Consider the following 25,377-nt stretch of genomic DNA (forward strand, 5'->3'; position numbering starts at 1 on the left):
CAGGTGTTCGTGTTGGCGCTTACGTTCCTTGTCCTCTTCCTCGGCAATTTCCTGACCACACTCAAAGTCGTGCACACCGAACTCCAGAAGAACAGAAGCGAGGCCAAGAAGCCGTGAGCCACGGGGCCAGCGCCCCTCGACCCCCGGACTTTGAGACTGCAGGGGATCCCAGGCGACACCCTCGCTGCCGGGTTCCTCCCAACCAGTGCCAGTGGCCACTGGCAGCAGTGACCTCAGGGGCCAGCGGCATCGCTGGGAGCAGAGCCGAGGCCCCGGTCCCCGGTCGGACAAGAGGAATGTGACCCCAGCCTGTCCGTGCAGTATTAGCCCGCCCCAGCCTCCCTATTTATGACATATTTAATATCGGCCCACCCCCTTGCCTAGAATCTGCCGCCCTCTTCCCCCGCTGCTCTCCGCGAGACTGCGTCAGTCTTCCTGGGGGGTGGGGGAGGCTTAGCCTCAGGGACCCTCTCTGTCCCCCATCCTGTCGTTTGAGCCCCTCAGGTTGGGCTTAGGACGTGCCTCGCTGGGGTTGGGTTTCCGCTGACCTGCTACTTAACTGAGTCCCAGGCGGGTGAAAGGAAGCCCTTCCGTGTCCCGGGGAGCCTCCCTCCCCGGGGCACCGCCTCTGCTGTAAGCTCCCGGCCTCCGCGCGGGTGTTCAGGTTCTCGGGGAACCGCTGTCCGTCTGTGCCTCATGCTCTTTGTGCTTCCTGAGTCTGCAGCTTGCTGGCCGCCAGGCGGCCCTGCCTCCCACAGGCCCAGGGCTTGGCCTGTGGCGGGAGGGTTTTCTGAGGGTCACCACCAGAGGGCGCCCCTGCATCGTCTGGCTGGTGTGAGGGCTTTCTTTTTTTTTCCCCCTCAAAGTTTGGGTCCATTTTTGGGGGCCTTCATGACCCCCACCCCTTAGCCCACCTTCCCAGATTCTCTCCTTGAGCACTCAGGGCGTGGGGTCAAGCCCCTCGGCGCTGGTTGGGACGTAAGCCAGCGTGGAGGTCACCCATGCTCAGGCTTCCTCCCTTCACCTCAGAGGTTCTGGAATGTGGGGGGCGTCTGAGCAGGCTCACTTCGAGGAGGAGGCCACACTCTAGAGGCCAGGGCAGGTCTGCTGGTCACCTCACATTAGGTTCTGTACCTGTGGGGAGGGTGAAGAAGCCAACAGGTTTGGTTGCATTTTCTGTGTCTTCTCCTCATATGGGCCTCAGCCATCCTTAACGACTTAACTTAGAAATCCCTCTCGACCAGAGTACATAGATGGTGTCCATAATCATGCTCTGGGCCTCAAAGGGGTTTAAACTTTTAAAGTATGAAATTTCCCCTCCCCTTCCCCCAGTAAGATTCCACATAAAAATCCAGATTTCCACTTTCCCTAGAGAAATGGAAAGATCTAGAAACATTCCCACAGAGCAGCATCTGGCTGGGCTGAGCTGCCTTGTCTAGGGTGGGGTGCTTGCTTTCTAATTTGCCATAGGCCCCACCACTCCCTTTTATCCCTGCCCTACTTCACTCATTTGGGTCTCCCATCTGGCCCTTTAGGCACTTGGGTTTGCCCTAGACTAGGAGTTGGCGAACTTTTTCTGTGAAGAGCCAGATGGCAAATATTTTAGGCTTTGAGGGCCAGATGGTCTCTCACACTACTCTAGTCTGCAACTGGAAGGCAGAAGCAGCCAACGCATAAATGAATGGGTGTGGCTGTTTTTCAATAAAACTTTATTTACAAAAATAAAGATTTGGCCCACAGACTGTGGTTTGTGGACCTCTGTCCTAGACCATCATTTGTCCACGAAGCCTTGGACCGAATGCTCTCTTGACTCCCCAGGGCGTGGCAGGGCCTTGGGGAACCTAGGTGGGGTGGGGTAGACTTCAGAAGTCTCTTTCTCAGGCCTAGTGGGGGCCGAAGCACTGGGCAAGGGAGGGGGCTGAGGCAGGAGATACCGGGGATGGCAGGAGCCACCTGAAGCCATTATCTCATCTTAGGTAACGCTGATTCCTGGGCTTACTCAGGAGCCACCAGCTCTCAATCTCTGGGGCATCAGGATCACCTGGGGCACTTGTTTAAAAACTCTTGGGCCCCTGACCCCAGACCTTCTAGGAGGTTCAGTGAATCTGCACTGGGGGTTAATCCAGTCTGTTCTCGTAGGAGGCCAGGATGGCCTTGGTTCCAGATCTCCACATCTTGGCAGAATTGGAGGCTGTGAGAGATGGGAGCTCGATGACTATTTAAACGAGCCAGTGCCGTCCTTCTGCAGACAGTCTGTAGAGAGACCTGACTTGCCCAAGATCTCTCGGAGCTGATGTCACTTTTCACCTCGGGTTTCTGGCAAGTAGTGGCGAGCGGAGGGGTTGCAGGTGAGGAGACGCTGAGCAAGGGTCACGTGGATGGTCCAGAGAATACTTTTTGCTTTTTGAGACAGCTTCTTCTCTGCCTCATGTGCGTCCAGCTCTGGAAAGATGGCGGCCAAGCTGAGGGCTGAGACTGAAGTCCTCTGTTTGGAAGGGAGGAGGGAGGGGGCTGGTGCCGGCCCCCCACGTTTGGGGCTGGGGCCTGTGTTCTCCTGATAGGCCTCGGTCCCATCCTGGGGCCTGAGTTCCTGCGGGGAGGAAGCAAGAAGCTGGAGGATGGAGCCATGCCTATCTCAGGAAACCAGGGAGGCGGGTGACTTGGGAGAGCAGGCTTGGGGGCCGTGTGGAACGCTGCCAAGTCCACATTTATCCTCATACCAGACGTTATTTCTCATCTCAAGCACAGCCTTTGAGGACCTACTGGGTGTGCAGAGGGGGACACACAGCTGGGGGTTGGTTGTGATGAGGGCACTCCTGAGTCCTGGGGACAAATGCTAGTTCCAGGGTGCAGAGGGACTGAGTCCAGCACCCTCGCTCACCACCACCACCACCACACAGGCTGGAGGGGAGCTCGTGGTCAGAGCCCCAGCTGGGAAAGGAGAGAGTTCCAGAATGTTCCAAGAGCCTGGCCACAGGCTCCAGACACCAGGCCCTGGAGACGCCCGACTCCAAGTGCCCTTCGAGAGCTGGGGAGGGGGCAGGATCCAGGGAGTAGTCTGGACCTGGGAACCTGGGTCCTGTCAGTTCTACCGTGAGGGCCGTGGGCCCCGCCGGGACGTGTCAAAGCAGCAGGCACAGGCGGTGTTGTTTCTGCCGCTGTGCTTTCTTCATAGCACTGAGGGCAACCTTGGCGGCCTCTCGGAAGACGTCCTCCACATTCTCCCGAAACTTGGCAGAACATTCCAGGTAGAGGGCGGCTTGGATCTGCTCGCAGGCGCTCTGGCCCTGGTGGGGGGAGAGGCCGCGATTAGACAAGGGGCCTGGAGCATGGGGTCTCCTGTGAGACCCCTCACGGATTTGGGGGCTTTCTGGGGGCGGAGGCCTTGGGGTGGGGACGCTTCTCCACCCCAGGGCCAGCCCTCCCTAGTGTGTGCGGATGGACCATGAGGGCTAGTGTGGTGTGGCCTATGGGCTGTAGCTGCTGGGAGCTCTGTCCTGGCCTCCAGCCCACGCTTCCCCCAAACTCAGGCAGAGAGGGGGGCTGACTTCAGCGGAGAACTGGGGTGGTGTGTTGTGTCTGCCAGGCCTGTGAGGAGAGTTGAAGGCCTCAAGACAAGAGGGCTTCCTACATGCTTCTCTCCCCTGCTCTTCCCGAAAGCACAATTCGGGCAACTGAGCTGGCTATTAGAGTAAAAACAGTATTTCTAACACAAATTTATTAATGCTTGTTCCTTTTTATTAAACTTCATTAGTTTTCCTTTGTGTTCCTTTTATTCTGCCATGCCTTACCCAGAAGGCCGCAGGGTTTGGTCAGGCTCATGAACCCTGCTTTCCGACACAGGCTTGCCCTTCCAGGCCTCTGGGGGGATGGGACAGGGTGGTGGTTAAGGGCTCAGGCTCTGGGGCCAGAGTGACTGGGATGGGATCTTGGCTCCACTTCAGGTTAGCTGTGTGACCCTGGGCAAGCTACTTAACCTCTCTGAGTCTCCATCTCTCCTCTGTAACATGGGGGGCACTAATAGTACCTGCCTCAAGGTTATAAGGATTAAATGAGGTAAGTAATGTAAAGTGCTCAGACAAGTGGCCTATCATTATTAATATCTAAAAATTATTATTCTTAACCCCGGCAGTCCAGTGGTTAGGACTCGGTGATTTCACTGCCGTGGCCCTGGGTTCAATCCCTGGTCAGGGAACTAAGATCCTGCAAGCTGCTCGGGGCGGCAAAAAAAAAGAAAATTATTATTTTTAGAATCCTGCTGGCTTCAGCTCCCGAAAGGCCACTAAGGCACACCAAATGCAGAGGCCAAAGACCTGGGAGGCTTTGTGGCCATGGCTGTGTCCTGGCCTCCTGGGCTCCTGGCGATGGGGTGGAGCGGGGCGGGGGAGGGGCCCTGGCCCACCTGCGTGTAGGTGATGGGCTCCAGCTGGGCCGCCCGGAGCTTGCGCAGCTGCTCCTTGTCCTTCCTCAGGTCTGTCTTGCAGCCGATGAGCACTGTAGGGATCCCACGGCAGAAGTGGGTGACCTCAGGGAACCACTGTGGAAGGAGAGGGCGGGCATCAGGGCTGGGGCCCCGTCCGTGACCCCTCCTCCAGAGGCAGGCGGGCTGGGAGAGGGGCCTTACCTTGATGAGAACGTTGTCATAGCTGGTGGGGTTCATGACGTCATAGCAGATGAGCACGAGTTGGGTGTTCTGATAGGACAGGGGCCGCAGCCGGTCATAATCTTCCTGCCCTGAAACCAGACAGCAGGTGGAGGTCAGGGAGGTACCACTTACTTCTCTACCTGAGTCCCCTGTCTGGGCTCAGATGGGTGAGGGGTTGGGGGTCTCCTGGGCAAGAGACTCTAGGCCTCGGTTTCCTCGTCTGTAAAACAGAGGTGGCAGCCCGTAGTCCTACACGAGATAAAAGCCATGCAGGGACTTCCCTGGTGGCGCACTGGATAAGACTCCACGCTCCCAATGCAGGGGGCCCAGGTTCGATCCCTGATCAGGGAACTAGATCCCACATGTATGCCGCAACTAAGAGTTCATGTGCCACAACAAAGGAGCCCACGTTCTGCAACTAAGCCTGCCTGCTGCAACTAAGACCCATCGCAACCAAATAAATATTTTTAAAAAAAAAAGCCATGCAGTGATCAGAGATAGGCCTGATTGCAGGGTAAGTGCTGGAAAAACTGCTAGTAATCATGCCAGTGATGATCACCCCTCCCTCCCATCCTTATCCCTGGTGCTCAGGTTGAAAGCGCAGACTCTGAAACCAAATCCGAAGTGAAGCCTCCCCTCCCTGAAGTTTCAGACCGGTGGGGTTGGGTAGGCCCAGGACATTGCAGTTAACCGTGGAGTGTGCCCCCGGGGCTGAGAGGTGCATGGCCTCTGGTTGAACTCCTCCTGCCATTCCTGCCAACGCTAGGAGGAGGGTGGGGGGTGCTGGAGGTGACAGACGTGTGCCCATCCAGGTCCACTCGGCACAGTGGCTGTCAACCCCGCTGCATACCAGACTCACCACGAAGAACTGACAACTTCTGACACTTGGTCCCTCCCAGCACCAACTGAATCAGAACCCAAGGCTGGGCTTGGGCAACAGTGGGTTTGGTTTTTTAAAAAAACTTTTTTAGTAATTTTTTATATTGACAATTTCAAACCTACAGAAAAATTTCAACAGAGAGCACAGAATTCCCTTACTCAGATTCACCGAGGCCTTAACGTTTTGCCCACTTGCTTTATCTGTATATATACACTTTGAACCACGTGAGAAGGAACTGCAGACCTTCGGCTCCCCACCCCCCCGCCCCCGCCCCCGGGAGAGTTCCTGTGCGGTTTTTCTAAGAACAAGGACGTCCTCTCACCTACTCAGGACAAGTATGAAACTCAGAAACCAACACTGACGTTGTACTTTTCTAATCCAATCCATAGGCTGTATTCAGATTGCACCAATAATGTCCTGTAGTATTTTTTTCCCTGGTTCAGAAGCAGGCCCGGGATCACACACTGCACGTGGTTGTCATGCCCTATTTTTCTTAAAACTACCACAGTGAGAACTGAGTCTTTCAGGCCCTATGGCGACCCCTGGCCACCTCTGCAGAAAGACTCAGGCGGTGACTACCTTCCAGGGAACACAGAACTCGGAGCCCAGGAATTCCTGCCCCTCCCTCTAGCCTGTGGGTGCCGGGGAGGTGCCGCCTGCCCTCTGATCCCTCCCTGCCAAAGGCCTCTCAGGACAAGCAGCCTCTCCCAAGAGCACAGACAGGCCACATCCTGCTCCCAGACCCCTGCTGATGACAGGGCACGGCTGCCATCTCCTTTCCCACTGGCCCCCCTCAGCCCAGGGATCCCTGATGGTGTGCAGTGACTGGGAACCCAGATCTAATGATGGCTGGGCCGGGAGGACTGTCTGTGCTGTCATTCAGCCGAAGTTCCCTCAACACTGGAGAAGGGGTGAGGGGTAGTCAGGGCCCGGCAGACTCAGGCCCTCCTGCCCTCGTTACCAGAAAGCTGGAGAAATCCTTGTAAGATGGTGGGAAACCGGCCCAACATGCTATTCCAGCCCATCTCCCCTTCCCATACATGTCCCCAAACTGTCCCCTCTCCTGACCTTTGTCCACATCTTTCTGATGGGGTAGCCACTAGCCCCATGTGGCTATTTAAGTTAATTAACATTAAAAATTCAGGTTCTCCGTTGCATTGGCTACATTTCAAGTAATTAACTGCCATACGGGGCTAGTGGCTACCGTAATGGGCAGTGCGGGTGCGGAACATCTCCATCATTGCAGGAAGTTCTACTGGACGGCATGGCACCATCCTCATCCAAGCCACCGTCAGTCTTCCATGCCACCTCCTCCCTGGTCTCCTGCTGCCCCTCAATCCATTATCCACCTGGCAGCTGGATGGATGGTGACACAAGTAAAATCACACGCCTCTCCCCTCAACTGAAACACCTTCAGTGGCTCCCTACTGCCCTTTGCAGAAAATCCAAGCCTCTCCCAGTGGTCCACATGACCGTGGTGCCCACCAATCTTGACTTCATCCCCCTTCCTCCTGCCCCACTCACTCGCTGCAGTACAACCAAGGCAGCGTCCTTGCTGTTTCTCAAACCCATCAAGCTCTTGTGCCACACCTGGAATGCTTTTCCCTCATTTTTTCCCCCATTTCCTTCCTAGCATTTTATTTTTAAACATTCAGACTGACCATCCACAGTATTTCCTTTTTCAAGATAATTGCCTTCTCTCTACTACTTACTGGTAACGCCACCTTATACGTCACACTTTTTTTTTTGGCAACACCGCGCGGCTTTGGGATCTTGGCTCCCCAACCAGGAATTGAACCTGAGCCCTTGGCAGAGAAAGCCCAGAATCCTAGCCATTAGGCCACTAGGGAACTCCCGTCACACTTTTTAGAGTGCCTTTGCCTATAAATGATTAAGAAACCTTTACAGGGACTTCCCTGGTGGCGCAGTGGTTAAGAATCTGCCTGCCAATGCAGGAGACACGGGTTCGAGCCCTGGTCCCGGAAGATCCCACGTGCCGCGGAGCAGCTAAGCCCGTGCACCACAACTGCTGAGCCTGCGCTCTAGAGCCCGCGAGCCACAACTACTGAGCCCGCGAGCCACAACTACTGAAGTCCACGTGCCTAGAGCCTGTGCTCCGCAACAAGAGAAGCCACCGCAATGAGAAGCCTGCGAACCGCAATGAAGAGTAGCCCCCGCTCGCCGCAACTAGAGGAAGCCCGCGCGCAGCAACGAAGACCCATGAAAAGAAAAAGAACAGCAAAGACCCAACGCAGCCAAAAAAAAAGGAAACCTTGACAACAACCACCTGCCTGATGTGCTAGTCAGGGATCTTATGAATACTCCCATTTACATATAAAGAAACATGAGCCGTGACGTGACCCCTCTGAGGTCACCGAATCAGAGCCAGGCCTGACTCCACATTCATTCAATTCCAAGGCCAGTGTTCCTTCTGCTGATCCGCAGCAGTGCTCTGTTCTGCTCTGTAGTGCGCAAAAACAGGGTCTGGGCCTCTATGATGTAACGATGAGGCTCAGAATTCTGGCCTCACGTACACTCTGATTCCCTTTTAGAAACACGGCAGGAGAAGACAAGCAGTTGTAAAACGGGGCTACGGTGTTCTGACGTCTCCTCCCATCTTGCCCGGCTGATTCCTCAGAGAGGCCTTCCCTCACCACGCAAAGTCCATCCACAGCCTGTACTCACACATTTATTTGTTTACCGCCTGTCTCCCCGGAAACTGTAAGCACCCTGAGGGCAGGGTCCGTGTCTGTCCTTAAAAATCATTCCTGGCACCGGGTAGGTGTCCAGTCACTATTGGCTGGTGGGTGGTTGAGAAGTTGTTCAACTCTTGTCAGATGCAGCAGAGACGAGGGCTGAGACATGCCACTGGGCTTCGCAATTAGGGCCTGTGCTGACTGCAACAGGCTTGATGAGGGTGGAGTCAGACTGCAGTGGGTTGAATGAGGAAGTCAGACCAAGCCTGCTCCTGGCTCAGGGCCTCTCCCTTGCTGTTCCCTCTTCTAGAAGGCTCTTCCCAGGTAACAGCATGGCTCACTCCCTCCTTTCCTTCAGGTCTCTGCAGAAATGTCACCTCTTCCAAGAGAACTTTCCAGACTGCTCTGAAACAAGAGCCTCCTTTGCAGTCTGTCCCATGACCAACTATGGCTTTATTTTTCTTCCTAACAAGTATCACTACCTGACATCACAGTTTTTTTTGTTTGTCGGGGGAGATGTCCCTCATGAGCATGTAAGACCCTGAGGACAGGCCATCTCTGTAGTGCTCACTGTTACATCACCTGGCGCACAGACAGGCTCCATAAACATTTGGGGAATGAACGAACAAACAAATGAGCCGGTGAATAAAGTGGAATAATAATCTCTATGGCTTTCAGGTTTGCAAGGGCATTTCACTTCCATCACCTGTGTTAATTTTTTTTTTTTTTTGGCCGCACCTCGCAGCGCACGGGATCTTAGTTCCCCGAGCAGGGATCGAACCCGTGCCCCGTGAAGTGGAAGCACAATTCTTAACCACTGGACCACCAGGGAAGTCCCACCTGTGTTAATTTAAGCAGTCACCCCCCGCCCCCCCAAGGAAGCTGGGCAGGCAAGTTCTTCCTGTCAGGAGCCCACGTGGCTGGGGGTGGGGCTGCGGGTTTCAAGGTCACTGACAGGCTCCCTGTGAGCTGAAGCACCAACGCAGTTCCCAGCTCCAAGGTCAGTTTCCTGCCCAGACACTGTAAAAGCTCCAATCCTCCCGGGAAGCCTTCCTAATTGGGAATTAATCTCTGGACCTCAGTTTCCTCATCTGTGAAATGGATATGTGAGGAGCAGGTGAGCCTCGATAATAGTAAAAATGATTAGTATCAACAATATTTATTGGCAGTGCTCTCACTCATCACATGCCAGGCCCCATTCAAAGCCCTCTACCTGCATAGACTCATCACTCCTCACTATGATTCCTCACTACTGGCTACTGTTTTTGTTTTGTTTTGTTTTGTTTTTTCAAGTCACGCAGCTTGTGGAATCTTAGTTCCCCGACCAGGGATTGAACCCAGGCCCTTGCCCATGAACGCGCGGAGTCCTAACCACTGGACCGCCAGGGAATTCCCACTACTGCTATTGTTATCCCCAATTTACAGATGCAGAAACTGAAGCACAGAGAGGTGAAGTGACTTGTCCAATGTCACACAGCCAAAGGGAGGCTTCATAAAGGACAGAAGACCATAGGTAGGACTATTGGGGTGCTTCTCTCTCAATCCACCCCAGAGGATAGGGAGCTGTCCTCACCCTACAAGCTCCAACCCTGACGCAGTGAGGAAAGGCTGCCAACAAGGGGATCTTGAGAGGGAGGGACTCTGGGAGAGGATGGGTAGCCAGCCCAGATCCCACCGCCTCTTCCCAGCTGTCTTCTTGACTTGACTGTGCCTGGCTCAGCTTTCCCCAGGAGTTCAGTGTGAGCCTCCACACAGGGACCAGGCCCGCAGACCATGGACTTCTGGGTGCTGTTGACCTCATGTCTCCTTGGGAGGAGTGGAGTGTCCTGGACACCCCACCCCTATGAGTCAGGAGAGCCAAGCTCCACTCAGACTCATTTTCCATGATCTTGGCACCTTCCCTCTCTGGGCCTCAGTTTCCTTATCTGAAAAAGGGGGTGATAACCCTGCCCTTGATATTGGAAGTGAAGGACTTGTAGGCTGAGCAATGCTGGGCAAATGTGTGGGCCTGCAGTTACTATTGAAATAGAAACTGAATGGGGACCTGGGTGGGGGATTCTAACCCCAGATCTTTGGACCCACGAGCTCTAGGAGGTCTCCCATCCACAAGGTGATACAATTACCCTCCCCATTTACCCACAGTGATGCCAAGGCTTAAAGGGGGCAAAGTCACCTGCCCAGAGGCAAACAGGGGTCCCACTCTGGCCTCTGCAGATGGGCTTGAGAGGTTAAAAAAGCCCCCCGAGTTATGTGCAAAAGGACACATTTGCTTCTGGAGAGGAAAGGTCTTCTGAGCCACAGCTCCCCCAGAAGCTGCCCATCTTCCTGAAGCTGGCGGTGCCGCGGGGCCTGAGGAAGTGAGGCTCACGCGAGCATTATTTCCTTTGTGGGAAGCTCTGCCATGACAGTCATCTTTCGGGGGTATGGTCTCTAAGACCTGGTGCCAGGTTGAGGAGAGGGTGTCATCGGGCCACAGTGGTCCCCAAATCTGCCAGAGGACATCCACAGGGCACGTGGTTCCCAGATCTGGCCCGGGGTGTTGGTCAGGGGAGGGGTGCAGGCAGCGTGAGAAGGGGAAGCTGCCAGAAGAGGAACCTACTTTTACTAGTGCTACTGGGGCCCGCCCACCTGTGTCTCCTAACCGCGGCCTGGAGCTCAGACCACGCATGCGCCGACAGACCCGCAGCGTCAGCTCCCCCGCCTCCAGGGCTCCTGGCTCCTAGGCACCCCTCTTGTCCGTGATTTCTGTCTTAGCGACTGCTTTGCGCCCCACTTTTCCTACTGTTCCCATCTCAGGCTGGAAAGGGGACCACAGCTCCCCACCTCCCGGGGCAACTCCAGCCAGTCCTGTGATGCCCCACCCCAAAGCCCAGCTAGCTCTGTCTCTGGTTGGTGTCTTAACATCCCACCTCGCCCCCACCTCCCCTCTCTCTGCCCAGGAAACTTCAGACTTCACCGCAGCTTCCTGCTTCTGAAGGTGTCAGGGCCGGCAGATGAGCTGCTAGGGCAACGGGTGCTCACAGCGCCCGCCCCCTTCACCTTTGCGCACTGAGAGCTCCGTCACCCCTCCATCCACCCTCCCGCCGCAGTGGTGTCTGTAACTGCTTCCGCAGGACGGAGACAAGTAGCCAGACTGTCCTCCCACACGGACCCCTGTGGCTGAGGTCCTGGGTGTGGAGAAATTCAGCCTCTCGGGGGGGGCCACCCCATCCCACAGCTCTGGGCACCACTGGTTGGCTGGAAAGATGCTCCCCTGCCCCCCCCACCTCCCACCATGGGGTCTAGCCCATCAGGTTCTAGAACCTTCTACAACAACCTTTACTAGACTTGGGGCTTCCCTGGTGGCACAGTGCTTAAGAATCCGCCTGCCAGTGCAGGGGACACGGGTTTGAGCCCTGGTCCGGGAAGATCCCACATGCCGCAGAGCAACTAAGCCCATGCACCACAACTACTGAGCCTGCACTCTAGAGCCCGTGAGCCACAACTACTGAGCCCGCGTGCCACAAGTACTGAAGCCTGCACGCCTAGAGCCCGTGCTCCGCAACAGGAGAAGCCACTGCAGTGAGAAGCCCGCGCACCGCAACGAAGAGTAGCCCCTGCTCGTCGCAACTAGAGAAAGCCCACGCGCAGCAACGAAGAACCAACGCAGCCAAAAATAAATAAATAAGTAAATAAACAAATAAATAAATAAAACCACCGTTACTCATCTCTACCTGGGCCACTCCCTTCACCCTCTGTCTCTTTTTCTAGTTGATCACCTGGCCATTCTTTCTGCCACTTTCTTCGGATATCTGTCCACCCCAGAGAGAGAGACGAATCTCATCACCTTTATCACAAAGCACCTTCTCCAGGGGTGTCTCTGCACCCAGGTTTCTTCTTCGTTCATTCATTCCACAAGCCTCGCTCTGGGACAAGCACCACGCTGGGCACTGGCACGTGGAAGAGGAATGACCCAGGCTTTCCTTCATGCTCCTCCTGACAGTGGGGCTTCCCAAGTCACAGCGGGACACCCTTGAGGGAGCAGCCACGTCTCTTCCCCCCAGAATATCCCTCCTGGGCCATCCTGCTGACTGTGAGGCCCGTCTACTCCCCCAGGGATGCCACTGAGAGGTTCAAACCCCAGCTCTGCTTTTCTGCCGCCTGGAACAGTCCTGCTGGGAAAGCAGGGGGTGGGGGCCGGCACAGAGCTCTGCAGGCAGCGGGTTCAAAAGAATAGGCTTGGGCTGGGGCCTGGGCCTGAATGGCAGGAGGTTAAAAAATCACAATGACAACACTTAGCGAGCCCTTCGCAAAAGCCAGGCCCTGCGCTAAGTGCTGCATGTCACATGAATTTGATGTAATCCTCACAACTATTTTAGCCTTGATTACAGAGAAGGAAACTGAGGCCTAGGTGTCCCCACTGACATGCAGCCAGGCGAGCCGGCATCAAAGCCCAGGTCTGACTCCAAAGCATGTGGCAGGAAGTTGTGGACAGGTAATCATTGCCCCGAGTGGTCACTGCTTCTGATGATTTGGGAAGGAGCTCTCCCCATCCCTCCCACAGTAGCTCTTAGTGAAAATCATTCCTTATACCAAGTAGAAGCTTTCCAGAACCTCTACAGGACAATCTACGCTGGTAAGTTCTTTGAGCATCTTTCTCTGGGTGAGGCCAGAAAGACCAGAAGTGATCCCTACTCTGGGTCCGATGAGGGAGGCTGCGGTGAAGCCCTGAGGGCAGAGGAAGGAAGAGAGAGTGAAATCTTCCCTCTGACTCGCCCTGCCCCACCAGCACTCCACCCGCAAAGTGGGGCTAGTGAACCTGCCCCTACCTGGGTCCCAGACAGGAAACATGTGAAACTAAAAGTGTCCCAGACACACCACGATTTTTACTGCTCTTGTGGCCACACCCTTGGGAATTCCTCAGACGCCTTTGGCTTTCCCAGTTCAAGGGGCTGGAGGCATGGCCCTGTTCTGGGGGCAGCCCTGCAGGGCCCTCATCCAACAAGAGAGGGTCCTTAGAGGCCACTATAGGGGGGACACACCCATATGGCAAAGTCAGGAATGGAGGAGGGGCCTGGGGCTGGGAGAGCCCCTTTCCTGAACCTCTTCAGGGTGGAATGAGAGATGTTACTGACAGCCTTATGGAGTGGTGGGGAGGAGAGGGGTGGTCCTGGATTTTGGCCCCATCCAAGGCCAGTTGGAAGACTTCACCTGATACATACAAGGCTTGGCCAACAGGGGAAGGCACACCTGATGACATAGTTCCCTGCAAATCACTAAACACTGAGTCACAGAGGCTGGGTGAGGCCCCAGCTGGGATCCTGACCTTTGCTCCCCAAAGTTGATTCAGCCCAGAGGGGAGTCAGGGCAGGATGGAAGCTCCCCAAGGGTACCAGTACCAGCAGTGTTACCCAAATCCTCCCCTTGGCTGTGCTCCTCCACCCATCCCCCAACAATAGGAACGCGGATGACTGTGACGCAATTAGCATAAATACACTTGCCTTAGGAGCTGCAGGTGGCAGAGAGAACCTTATTTTGGACCTACATTCCCTAGAGCTCTGTTCCTTCTTCAGTGCCAGGAAGAAACAGAACTGTAGCCACAGAATCCTAGAACCACAGGCTCAAAATTATAGACCATACAATTCAGAGTCATGCACCATAGTCCATGGAATTCCAGAAACATGGGACTCAGAATGTGTAGCTCCAGAGCCCTAGAGCCTCAGGACTGTTGGCCACAGAATCCTGGAGTCACAGGCTCTGATCTGTAGCCCAAAGTATTCTAGAACATAGGACCCAGAAATGCAGCCCACTGAACCCTAGCACCAGGGGACTCAAATCTGCAGCCCACGGAATCCTAAGAGACCACAGCATGTAACACACGAAATCCTGGAACCATGATAAGCAGAAGCAAAGCCCACGGTTTTCTAGAACCATAGGAGAGGAAGGAACCCCTGAGCCCTCAGAACATCAGCGCTAGGAGGGTGGCTCAGGAACTCACCTCTTCCAAATACCCTCCTTTTACAGATGGGGCGACTCTGTCGGCCTCCAGCACCACCCAGTCAGGCGGTGGTCAACCGGTTCCCAGCCAGCGCCCCTCCGCGGCCTCCAGGAGTGACAGGATGTCAGGGCCCGGCAGAGGCAGAAGGGCGGGCGGGGATGCCCGGCGGGGGATGCCCCTCAGGGGAAACCCTCCTGGCGGACCCTAGGACCCTCGCTGCGCAGGCGCACTCACCGGCGGTGTCGTATAAGTTCAGGGTCACCTCCTTGCTGCCCACGGTCACGCTGGCCGTGTACTTCTCGAACACGGATGGAGCGTAGTGCTGTCGGAGAACGGGCAGGGTTGGTTCTTAAGGGGTGCGGCGGGGACCCAGGGTCCGACTGGATCCCCACCCCCACCTTCACCCCATCCGGCTCAGCCCCCCTCACTCTGCTGGGCTCTGGAATTCCCGAGGGGGCGCCCCGGGGTGACGGCCGCCTCTCCGTGCGCAGGACGCCAGGGACCTGGGGTCCGGGCTCGGGGCGCAGGCTGAGGTCCGTCCCTCACTCCCAGTGGTCCCAAGCCCGTCTCCCCCGCCCCCAGCCTGCCTCCAGCCCCCCCGCGGGCCTCACCTCGGGGAAGGACCCCTGGCTGTACACCATGAGCAGCGAAGTCTTGCCGCAGCCGCCGTCGCCCACAATCACGATTTTCAGCTCCTTCTTGCCCGGGCCCGGGGCGGCAGTCGGGGCTGGGGCCCCACGGTTGTCCATAGCCGGGAGCAGGCAGCACTGGCGGCGGCGCCCTGAGGAGAGCGCTATGGTTGAGCGATCCGGGACGGGGCGGGGCAGGGGCGGGCCCCAGGGCGGGGCTAAGAGAAGCCCCGCCCTCGAACCCGGCACCTCCTCCGCCAGGCAGCCAGCCGGGTCGACCTGCCAGTGTATTTCCTTCCTGCTAGGCTCTCGGCCCAGAGTCTTCACCTCTCATTCCCAGTGAAACTGAGGCAACTGAGAAACGGAGTGCTCAGCGGCAAGCGCAGCTCCCATCTCTTCTCCTGCGAGTCACGGCGCCCCCCACGCCCCAACCGGCAAGATCTGATAGTTTCCGCCCCTTCCCGCCTGGCACCCTTGATTGGCAGTCTCTGTCCTCGGGCAGGGACCCTCTGATTGGCCGACTCGCCCTCCTCCATCGGGCAGGGTCTCTTTGATTGGCGGACTGCCCCCCAGCCCTCGGGTTCGAGGAGCCTTGGTCTCAAGCTCTGGGAAAAGCCCCCCAGCTTCGCCCCGCCCCAACTATGTGGTCTTGGGGAAGTCCACTCTGACCTGTTTCCCCCCAGAAAGTAGCATCGGTGGTACCAGGAAAGATCCCGGCATAGGGGTCCTCTCTGCCCACGTGGTCTGGCCCTGTGGGAGTGTGCCTGTGTGTGGGTTGGGGAGTAACGGTTCCGCTTACCTATCACCCCACCTCCCTAAGGTGGAGATCTGGCGCCCTCTGCCGGGCGATGGCCTCGGCGCGGCGAGTTTGGGGACAGGTGAGTGGCCCCAGAACCCTTTCGAGGGTTGGCCCCAAACCAAGCGGGCGGGAACCTCTTTCTAGCAAGGCCCAGAGGCGTGTGAACCAAGCAAGACGCCGTCGAGAAGGGGAAGGGGAAGGTCAGGGTAAATCTAGTTGAGATCAGCTGGGCCCCCTTCCGTCCACTTTGGAGACTGATAACCCTGCTCCCACCAAGAAATTTGTGTTCTCCAGCCAGCAGCCACATATCCTTCATCCCAAGCTTTCTCCTCAACCCCCTCACCCAAACTGCTATTTATTGAGCATTCACTCTGGCCAGGTACTATCAGGGCGGCTGGGTGAAACCACCCCTGCCTCCCACCCCTTCCCTCCCTTGGACTGTCTTTTGCACAAACCAGGCCAGTGGTCAGGAGTGGCAGAGGGACCCCCAGGAGCAGGCATGTACCAGGCAGGCACTGAGACATGGCTAGGTGAGAGCAGAATCTTTCCCAGCTGGGGTAGGACATCTGAAAGTTTCCTCAAGAGAAGGGCTGGCAGGATTCAGGATCTTCTTGCCCTCACCCCACCCAGAAGATTCCCCATTTTCAGGTTCTCAGCAAGGATCAGGTAAACTTTACTTCGGAAAGGAAATCGCCAACCCGGCAATACCATAAATGCCAGGTCAACGTTTTCAGAGAATGCAAGGCATAATCTGACCACCAGATGGCAGCAGAGACTGCCCCTGGAAGCCCCCAAAGAGCCCAGAGCTGGGAAGAGAAGACCCAGCTCCAGGTTCTTAAGTGGAAAGCCCTACCCTGTCACCGGGCCAGAGGGCATCTGCTGGGTCAAGCACACCTAGACAAATTTACAGCAATTCATTCATTCATTCCTTTGCAGCACACATTTATTGAGAGGCAATTGTGTTCCTGCCTTTGAGGAGGAACTCAGTCCTGGGGGAAGCAGTCTAAAGGAGTCTGCAAGATGAGAACAATTCAGACACCGGAGCCCCTGTGGGGTTCAGAGAAGGTTGAGAGCTGGGCAACACATGAACTAAGCTTGGCAGTGCTGGCAGGAAGGGCCAGTGGAAGTAGGATGGGTACCCAGCCTGAGGAAATGCATGGTGGCTGAAAGCCCCATCAGGTTTGGCAGTGGCTGGGGCGTGAGGAGGGAGGCCAGACGTGGTTGTCAAGGTGATGAGGGTTAGATCACAGAGGCCTGGCTACTGGGCTCAAGATGGGTGTCAGACAGGCTCTGAACAGGAGAGGAGCCCAGCCAAAGCTCTTTCCGGTGACCAGGGGGGAGCTCTGATTGGTTGGTGAGGACAGGGCTGGGGCCATCTCTGCACAGTGGCAGCCTGGGGCTGGCAGGAGAGGAGGGGGAGGAAGCCATCACTCGGGGAGAGGGAGGATGGAAGAGGGCTTTGAGGGAGGGGAGGACCACTTACCTTTGAGCCAGGCACAGGCCTGACCTCACATCAGGTACCCTGAAGCTCAGGGAGTGACTGGGAGAGTAAGACTACCTCATCTGGGAAGGGCCTTGAGAGAATTCACTTAGAAGGGTCAGCCCACTCTGAGCAAACTGTGGAAACTGCTCCAGCCCGTAGGGAGAGGGCACTTGACTTTCCTCAAAATCCTCAGACCTCAGTTTCCACCTTTTCTGTCTAACTAATGGATTTCAACTTATAACAGAAAAAATGACTTACACGAAAGCAGGTCTTCCCAGGCTGGCCCAGGTCCAGGCAGGACAGCTGACACTGGCCCCAGCCTGCCCACCCACCCCTGCCTGGCCGAGAGGCTGGCACAGAGCCCCAGCCTCACCCGGCCTGGAGCGTGTTTGATTTGGACCTGGCTCCAGTGGTGGTGTAGGGGATGGATCTGTAGCTAAAAATACCCAGCAGCCAGGCCAGCTGCTCGGAGCTTCCTTAGAGGTGCTGGGCCAGGGCAGGCCAGCTGAGGCACTAGGAACACCCACAGACCCGGGGAGCCCTACTCCCTTACCTGCAAAATGTTCCGAGGACCCATGCCATTCTTCTATTCACCAGGAATTCCTGGAGAGATTTAGGAGGATAAGAAAAAATTCTTTAAACTGGTTCTTGCCACAAAGCTGTTGACACAGAAGCCTAGGGGAGCTGGCAGGTGGCATTTGCGGGGGTGAACTGATTTGTGTTCACATCTAGGCCTGGGATCTAGTGAGGCCAACTGATCACAAGAGAGAAATAGGGCCATATCCACTTCTGTCTTGTCAGGGCAAGGTCTGGCCAGCACAGGTCAGGATGGGGACGTTAACAACAATGCTAATGGCTTCCACTTCCCTGGTGCCCCAGCACACTCTGGGAGGTCACTACACACCTGAGGGGTCATCCACCCCACGTGAGACAGAAGTAACTGACCATCCTCTGAGGTCCCAGGGATGGGAGGTGGCCCAGCGCAGCCTGGGGGAACAAGGCTGTCTATCCCTGTCCCAGGACTCTCTCCAGGCTCAACATCTGGTGGTGGGGTCGGGGGAATCACCGCCGGAGTACAAAGAGGTACCTCCACAAAGCCAGACTCAGAGACAGGTCAAGGGTTATCTGCCAACCTCCTCCTCCTGGTTCACAGGGGAGACCACAACTCCTGGAGGGGTAGGAACTCGTCGAGGTCACTGGCCAGATGGAGACGGCACTGGACCCAGGCGGCCTCTGAGATGGCGGGGTGCCCATCTCCACAGTCCAGGCAGAGGTTGTTTCCACCCAGGGGGTCCAAAAGGTCGTACTCCACGCCTGGGCTCTCAGCCAACGGGCCGGAAGGGGCGGGGCCCTGGCGTCCAGTAGGAAGGCAGGTCCGGCCACCTCCGGCCGCCCTTCCGCTGGCGTGGCCCTCTCCAGGCAGGCTCCACCGGCTGGGCGCCAGGAGCAGCCCCGCCCCGAGCTTGCTGGGTGACCGGTGGGTGGAGCCACCCTCTCGGCAGAGGAACCAGTCTGAGGACTGATAAGCTGCCCCGCCCCTCCCTTCACCTAGGAGGTACTGGCGTGCCAGACAAAGAAATTAGAAAGAGTGGGTGAAAAAGAAAAGGAAGCGGGGAGGGGTACGATCCTTCCAGGTCATCGGGACACCTCTCCCTTCCAAGAATCACACCCGGACCACAGTGGAGCACCTCATTGTTCCCTAATTGGTCCGAGGGCGGGAGCGGAGGAACCGACTGTAACCCTCCAAGCTGCTGCTGGAGGAAAAGGTTTAAATCAATTATTTAACTATCCAATGCCCACGGGAGGTAAAGACCCCAGCCCCGTGGAGCCCCAAGGACTCTATCAGAAGGGATACAGGACACCCTCAGGGGGCAGAAAGGTCACCTGAGAATCCCGGGAGTTGAATGAACTCATCAATGGCAGAGCCGAATTTAAACCTCCGGATTGGGGCAGACTGTGGAAAGAGGGAAAGGCTCATACGATACTAATAATGTGAGCCTCGCCAACTTTTACAAAGTGCTCACCCTGGGTAGGGGGAAGGGAGTCTGGTGCCAGGTGTGGTCGGCTGCACCCCTTTGCCCCCAGCAAAAGACAGCATGGACCAAATCCAGCTTATCTGGAGACCCTCATGGCGCCAAGGCATGGCAGCCAGAAGGAGCTAAGAGTACCACGCTGGTTACTTTCAACCAAATAGCTTTCCCAGCTCCCAGGCAGTGATGCCAGCAGACAGCTAGCACGGGCAGGAGCCCAGAATAACCCAGCAGCTGGGGCGAGGGGTGCCATGGACACAGGTGCTGGGCTGGAAGACACCTGGAATCTCATCCTGACTGCCGGTGGTGACCTCCTGACCTTGGGTGAGTCACGTTACTCTCCGGGTGGGGGGAACCCCCCAAACCATGACCCATCATGGAACAGCCTGTGGACTTGAGGAAAGGCCACCATCCCAACTCACACACTGGAGTAAAAATGGAGCTGGCTCCCATCCTGCAGAATGTCAGCCTTCCCCTTTGCCCTGAGGCTGTGCCACGTGCTACGAGGTGGGCTGGTGGGGAAGGAGCTCTCAGACAGCCCAGCACCACTCCCCGCAGCCACCTCCGAAGGGGGGCCAACTAGTGTGAAGCCTGTGAGGCCGGCCCCCTTAATCGCACTTAATCCGCCCTCCACCCTTTACGGCAGACTTCATTATCATCACTTTACACAGGAGACTCGCCCAAGGTCAACCAGCACAGGAGAGAGTCAAACCCACAGCTGCCTGCCTTAGAGCCTCCCTCGATTAAGCACCAACACGCCCCCAACAAAACCTCTGGGTCAAACCCTACGGCTCCCCCAGTCCTCACTCCAGCCCCCAAGCTGAGGGATGGGATAAAAGTGAGCAGAGCCTATCAGACCCGGAAGTCAAGCCTGGGCCCGAACGGGGGAGGCGGCGCAATCAGCAGCACCTGGACCCAAATGGCTCATCAAAGTAATCGCAAACTAGAGATCACATGGGGGAGGGGTCAGATCAAGGGCCGCACTGTCTCCAGCTGCGGAGCTTCCTGGAGATAAAGAGAATGGGAAACTGCATGCTGTCAGCTTGCGTGAGGAGAATAAGGAGAGAGCTGCCATCACTACGAAGCGACACCTCCGCACCAAGAAATAGGTCGGGGTTCCAAGCGCACATGCTTGGGTCCTCACAACACCCCAGGTGTTACCTGACCCAAAGGTTCTCAAAATGTCTCCACAAGGCAGCATCAGCATCACCTGGGAACTTGTTAGAAATGCAAGTTCTCAGGCCCCACCTACTGAATCAGAAACTCAAGAACCGGGCCTCGGAGTCGATTCTAATGAGCCACCCGTGTGATTCGGCTGCACACTCAACTTTGACAATCTGTGCAGATGGTGAAACTGGGGCTGAGGGTCTGTGCTGCTTACGCAAGGTTTCAAATCCGGGTTTGTCCCGTTCTACAAACAGAGCTTTTTCTTTTTTTTTTTTTTGGTGGGGGGGGCCCTGGGTGAGGTGTAATCGTGGCAATTCCCTGGAAGGGGAAGAGTCAAGAAACCTCTTTCTTAAAGAAAGCTGGCCCAGATCTCAGGTCTTTCTGTTCTTCACCTCCCTAGCAGCCAGACATCAGAGGGGAAGAGGCCAGCTCACACAGTCACCCCACACGCCCCCAGCGGGGGCCGGAAGGGAGGGCCAGGGCTGGGCCCGGTTTCCTGGCAGCTGCCTGTGTCTTTCAGAAGAGGCATCCAGGGCACTCCACCCACCAAACAACACACAACTGGGAAATATTGGGTTGACCAAAAAGTTCGTTCGGGCTTTTGTAAGATGTTATGGAAAGACCCGAACGAACTTTTGAGCCAACCTAATACATGCAAGTGCAGCCTCTCCTATGCTGCTAAATATGGCAAAGAATTGCACGCCCCAAACTCCTGACAACGGAAGCTGACAGGCGGGGATGGATGGACCAAGCAGGCCCAGCAGGCAGCCGATTTCACACACAGTCCCACACATCTGTGTGGGGGAAGGGCTGCAGAACCAGACTAGCAGGTTTGGGGTACCCGCCCTCCCTGGGCTCCAGGCCAAAGCCCCCCAAATCTCTCTCGCAGGCTGGGAAAGGGCTCACACCTACCTTAGTGGGAGGACTGTCAGAGTCAAACTAGGCCTGCTTCTGTCCAAAGGAGGACGGTCCACTCTGGGGGTACCGGGTCCCTTCTCCGGTCATGATCCTGGGGGGGGGGGAAATCGGAGGGTGTTTTAGGGCGTCGATGGCCACAAACCGGACACGGTCTCCATGAGGGAAGGGGAGCCTTGCAAATGCCGCTCCCCCCTTCCCAGCTGCCAAGGCGGCCCTCACTCCAGAATGAATAGGAGGGGGGTGTGGATGAATCACTAAGGTTCAGCCCGGGCGCCGAGCAGCAGGCGGCGGCTCATCTGCATTTCCAAAGGCCCGCCCCGTCCGCATCCCCTCCCCCAGGAAGGGCCGGAGATGCGAGGGTTTACCCCAGAGCCCTCCGCCTCTGGGGATCGCGGGGAAGGCCCGCTCGGCTTTCCCAGGCCCCAAACCCCACCCCACCCTCCAGAGCGCCGGCTGGCCGGCTGTGCCTGGACGGCCGCCTAGGGACGTCGGTGGCCTGCGTGAGGGCCTCACGCCCCAAGTGGGGACAAAAGGGGCCCACCCGCTCCTCGGGCTCGGCTATCAAAGGGCGGTTGGAAGCCGGACGTGGGCGCCGAGGCTCGGGGTGGGCAGCAGAGACGGGCTGGGATCAGGGCCGGGCCGCGGGGAAGAAGTCCGCGGCCTCTGGAGAAGCCGGTCGGGGTCAGGAGGCGGCCTCGAGGCCCCGACTGGCCCCGTGGCCCTTTGCTACTGGCTCCCGCGCGGGAAGAAAGAGAAAAAACCCCGCGGCCGCGCCGGCCTCCTCGTGCCCGCGGGGGCCCCCAGGTCGGGAGCGGGGTCCGAGGAGGCTGCGGAACCCGCGCTCTTCGTCGAGGCTTCCCCGGGCCAGGGGCGTCCCTGCAGGCGGAGGCCTGGAACGCGGGCGGCGCCGCGGCGGCCTCCCCTCCCCCCACCCCCGGCCCCGCCGCCTCCTTCCCTCCTCCCGCCTGGCGCGCGGCGGCCGCCACCGCCCGAGCCGCGGGCGGCGCGCGAAATGGCGCCCGTCTGACCGCCTCGCCCGGCGGAGGCGAGCGCGGGAGCCACGGCGCGCGACGCCCCCAGGCCCGCGGCCCCCAAAACGGCCTCCGTGACGACGCCTCGACCCGGGGCGCTGTGCCCTGCGGGCTCTCGGGGCCCGGCCCGGCCGAGGGGCCGCCGCCTGCTCCAGGCTCCCAACAACAACCGGGAAAGGAGGGAGGAAGGAAGAGAGCGGCCGCCATTAGCCACCCGCAGTCCCGCCCTGGCTCTTGCCCCGGCCTCGGCCCCGGCCCCGGCCCTGCCGGCGGCTCTGCTCTGAACCTGAAAATAAAACTCGTGTTTGGGAGGGAGGAGCGAGCGCGGCCGGGAGCACAGGCAGCGCTCGGGCTGCAGGCGGGAGAGATGCTGCGTCATGGTGCCAACATGGACGCCGGCCTTTTGTCCTTTTTTGCTCAGGAAGCGCAGGCGCATCCCGGAGCCCCGAAAAGCCGGCTTCGGAGGGCGAGACCCCCACAATCAAAAGGGAAAGAGGCCCCAGGCCCGGAAGGAGAGGTTTCCTCGGCTTTTGTGCCCCCCTTCCCCAAAGCACTTCAATTTCTTCTCCCACCAAGGCTCAGACCTAGAAAAGCGAGGAGGACGAGCGGAGGCGGCTCCGTGGATGCCCGAGGTCGCTGGGGAGACCTTCCTCTCGCCTCCGGGGCAGAAGGGGCAAAAGGGTCTGAAGAGCCCTCCTCGTCCCCACCCCCCCCACCCCTCCCCGATCCGGCTGCCAAATATGAAGCTCCAGAAACCTTCTCCCCTCAGCTCCCAAACATTTGCAGCCCTTGGCCTGCTCGAAAAAACATTTCCTCGAAGGGGTAAAAGGCACTTTTTCTGTTGTTGTTGGTTTTTTTTTTTTTACTTACCCGCTCAGCCCGGTGCCATGGAGTCTGGAAGATCAAGCTGGGCGGAGGTTTTGGAGGTGTTATTGTAAAAAATATCTTTTAGGGGGATTGTTTAGTTGGCAATATTTGGGGTAGTGGTGGTGTCTTTTTTGTTGTTGTTACCTTTTTAAAGTTACACTCTCATGGCATTTTCTGCTCCTTCCACTTCTGCAAATTTTCCAGGGTTGGGTTGGCAAAAGGCGGCTTCGCTGAGGACTGTTTACTGCTCTGGATATAGCAATGGTGTGACCGTCATTAAGAGACAAAAGACGAAAATACACAATCAAATCAAACAAAAGGCAAAAGACGCACCGGCCATCCCAACCACCATAGAAAATACCCCCGAGTTAACGATGGTGTTTGGCTAGAACCAGCTAGGACTTGTTTTCCAGTTTTAATCTAGTTTCCTGTGACGGCTTTAGTCTCTTTACACAAAGAGGTCTTCCTTTCCCTCACCCCACCCCCCCCACCAAGACGAGAAAAACAGAGATGTTTTTCTTCAAATAGATCGATTTTCAAAGAAAGTGTACATGTTACTGGGAAGAAAGCTGACTAGCATTTATTGCTGTAAACATTTTCAAAAGCTTAAAGCTAAAACCCTAGCTGTATAAAAGCAAAATCGTCTAAAAGCATTTTAACTTTTGTTAGACAAGAGCGACAAAGACATACATGCAGATGAAGGTTCAGAAAATTAAGGACATCTCAGCAACATTAACATGAAAACTGCACTGCGTAAGGACAGAATGGACTGGGTACTTACAATGTAAAAGGTTTTTAAAAACTTAAAAGAGTAACGACTGCTTACAATTTTTTGTTGCTGCCATTTCGCTAGTCCTAAAACTATACATTTAAAACATTACCTTGTTAAAAAGAGAGCAGGAGTTAATAAGATGGCCAGGTTTAAGTGTTTAATAGAGGAAACTATATATATATAAAAATTTATTGTTCAGTCAAGAGAATACAGATCAAGACAGCTCCAAGCTCCCCCCACCCACCCAAGAAAAAAAAAAAGGAAAAAAAATTAAATATGTCGTTTACTTAGGTTTTTTGGAATTCAAAATTGTTAACTGCTGACATTAATGGTGTGCTATGACCTAGTTATACAAGACAAAGATGGATTCCAAGTCATAAGGAAAAATCCAGATCTTTTAAAAAAGTCTTCTTCATTCTTCCAATTGTGAGTCCTTTAGCCTGTTGACAAATGTTAAACACAACACTGAGGCGTCCTGAACTGGATGGTGGAGTCAAAGGAAAAACATTCCCCATTTGCAACAAAGGAAAAACCCACTTGGCCATTTAATTCCATTGCAGAAAAATGGCTCCCCTCATCTGTTGGCCTCTCCTTGGTGTCTGATGAAGGATGTTTTGAGAGCAGCGTCTAATAACTCAAGCCCTATAGAAGCCGCGCGCTGATTGGCCGCCGCGCCCTGCCGCCCTGCTCCAGCCAATTACCTACCCACGGCCAAATTACAAACCCCGAAAAGAGCCCCAATGTGAAATACACCACCACGAAGCCCCAGCGAGGCGACTTCCTCGCCCCGGCCGCCCGACAGGAGAGGCAGAGGGGGCTACAAACGCGTCCTCGCGAAGCCCGGGAGCCTTGGAGTTGAACTCACAAAATGGAAGCCGCGCGCTGATTGGCCGCCGCTACTCCCGGACCTTTAATAAAGAAAGGGGAAGGAAAGATAAATGCAAAAAAGGGGGACTCTCTCCTCCGTCGGTGACTGGAGGAAGGGGGGGGGGGGGTGCGGGGAGAGAAGCATGTGTTCACAATTACAGGGCGCTCCTCTCCAAAAATAAAAACAGAAAGAAGCTTCTATCACCCAGGTCCAGGCAAGGGCTGCATCCTCCCAGGAATGTGAATGCTAATTTGGTTAAAATCCTGGTTTCCCTTCCCCAGCTCCGCTCCGGGGGGAGGGGGTCGCGGGGCAGAAGAGGAAGCCGGAGCCGAGATACCTCGATTGCAACTCGTCTTGGAGCCTCCTTGCCGCCCCTCACGGCTCTCAGCGTCCAAACACACAATCACACACACACCCCAAAAACCAGCCCTTTCCCCTGAGCCCCCACGCGCCCACCTCCGGTTTTGGCAGTTTGGAAACAGTTTTGGAGGCCCCAGGCGCACGCCGCGGCGTCAGCGGCTCACAGGGTAGCCCCAGCCGCGGGAGGTAGAGCTCGGGGAGACCCCCTCCCCCGCCAGCCAAGCCCCCCACCTAAGTCCCAGCAGAATAAATAAA

The 25,377-nt window shown here is 56.4% G+C and overlaps 2 protein-coding genes across 9 annotated transcripts in view; one reads left to right on the plus strand and one right to left on the minus strand.

Annotated features, from left to right (window-relative positions):
- The window catches only part of TMEM120B (transmembrane protein 120B), a 47,236-nt gene extending 45,510 nt beyond the window's left edge, over positions 1 to 1,726 (plus strand). Inside the window, exon 12 of one of the 2 annotated variants that reach the window (XM_061170335.1) lies at positions 4 to 1,726. In XM_061170335.1, the coding sequence (XP_061026318.1) occupies positions 4 to 117 (114 nt within the window). In that variant the 3' untranslated portion in view covers positions 118 to 1,726. The remainder of the gene's footprint in view (positions 1 to 3) is intronic. The other variant, XM_061170336.1, reaches the window with a different exon arrangement.
- RHOF (ras homolog family member F, filopodia associated) lies at positions 1,693 to 25,325 on the minus strand. 7 transcript variants are annotated; one of them, XM_061170340.1, is made up of 11 exons: positions 25,219 to 25,325; positions 24,760 to 24,802; positions 23,267 to 23,371; positions 21,219 to 21,315; positions 18,994 to 19,063; positions 17,663 to 17,712; positions 14,810 to 14,979; positions 14,433 to 14,520; positions 4,625 to 4,734; positions 4,403 to 4,537; positions 1,693 to 3,287 (listed from the first exon to the last, which is right to left on the minus strand). In XM_061170340.1, the coding sequence occupies exons 7-11, from the start codon at positions 14,945 to 14,947 to the stop codon at positions 3,123 to 3,125; spliced, it is 636 nt and encodes a 211-aa protein (XP_061026323.1). In that variant the 5' UTR covers positions 14,948 to 14,979; positions 17,663 to 17,712; positions 18,994 to 19,063; positions 21,219 to 21,315; positions 23,267 to 23,371; positions 24,760 to 24,802; positions 25,219 to 25,325; the 3' UTR covers positions 1,693 to 3,122. The 7 variants fall into 7 exon arrangements, with proteins under 7 accessions (XP_061026323.1, XP_061026324.1, XP_061026321.1 ...); XM_061170341.1 differs by having other exon boundaries at positions 17,663 to 18,863; XM_061170338.1 differs by lacking the exon at positions 18,994 to 19,063.
- Between the last annotated feature and the right edge of the window lie 52 nt (positions 25,326 to 25,377).

The sequence above is a fragment of the Eubalaena glacialis genome, chromosome 15, assembly GCF_028564815.1.
Source record: "Eubalaena glacialis isolate mEubGla1 chromosome 15, mEubGla1.1.hap2.+ XY, whole genome shotgun sequence".
Taxonomy (NCBI): domain Eukaryota; kingdom Metazoa; phylum Chordata; class Mammalia; order Artiodactyla; family Balaenidae; genus Eubalaena; species Eubalaena glacialis.

Excerpts from the sequence above, each read along its gene's own strand:
- RHOF (XM_061170344.1), bottom strand. The coding sequence starts at position 14,947 with ATGGACAACCGTGGGGCCCCAGCCCCGACTGCCGCCCCGGGCCCGGGC. Across the intron at positions 4,735-14,432 it reads GAACTTATACGACACCGCCG|GGCAGGAAGATTATGACCGG; the intron begins GTGAGTGCGCCT and ends GTCTGGTTTCAG. Across the intron at positions 4,538-4,624 it reads ATGACAACGTTCTCATCAAG|TGGTTCCCTGAGGTCACCCA; the intron begins GTAAGGCCCCTC and ends CTCCTTCCACAG.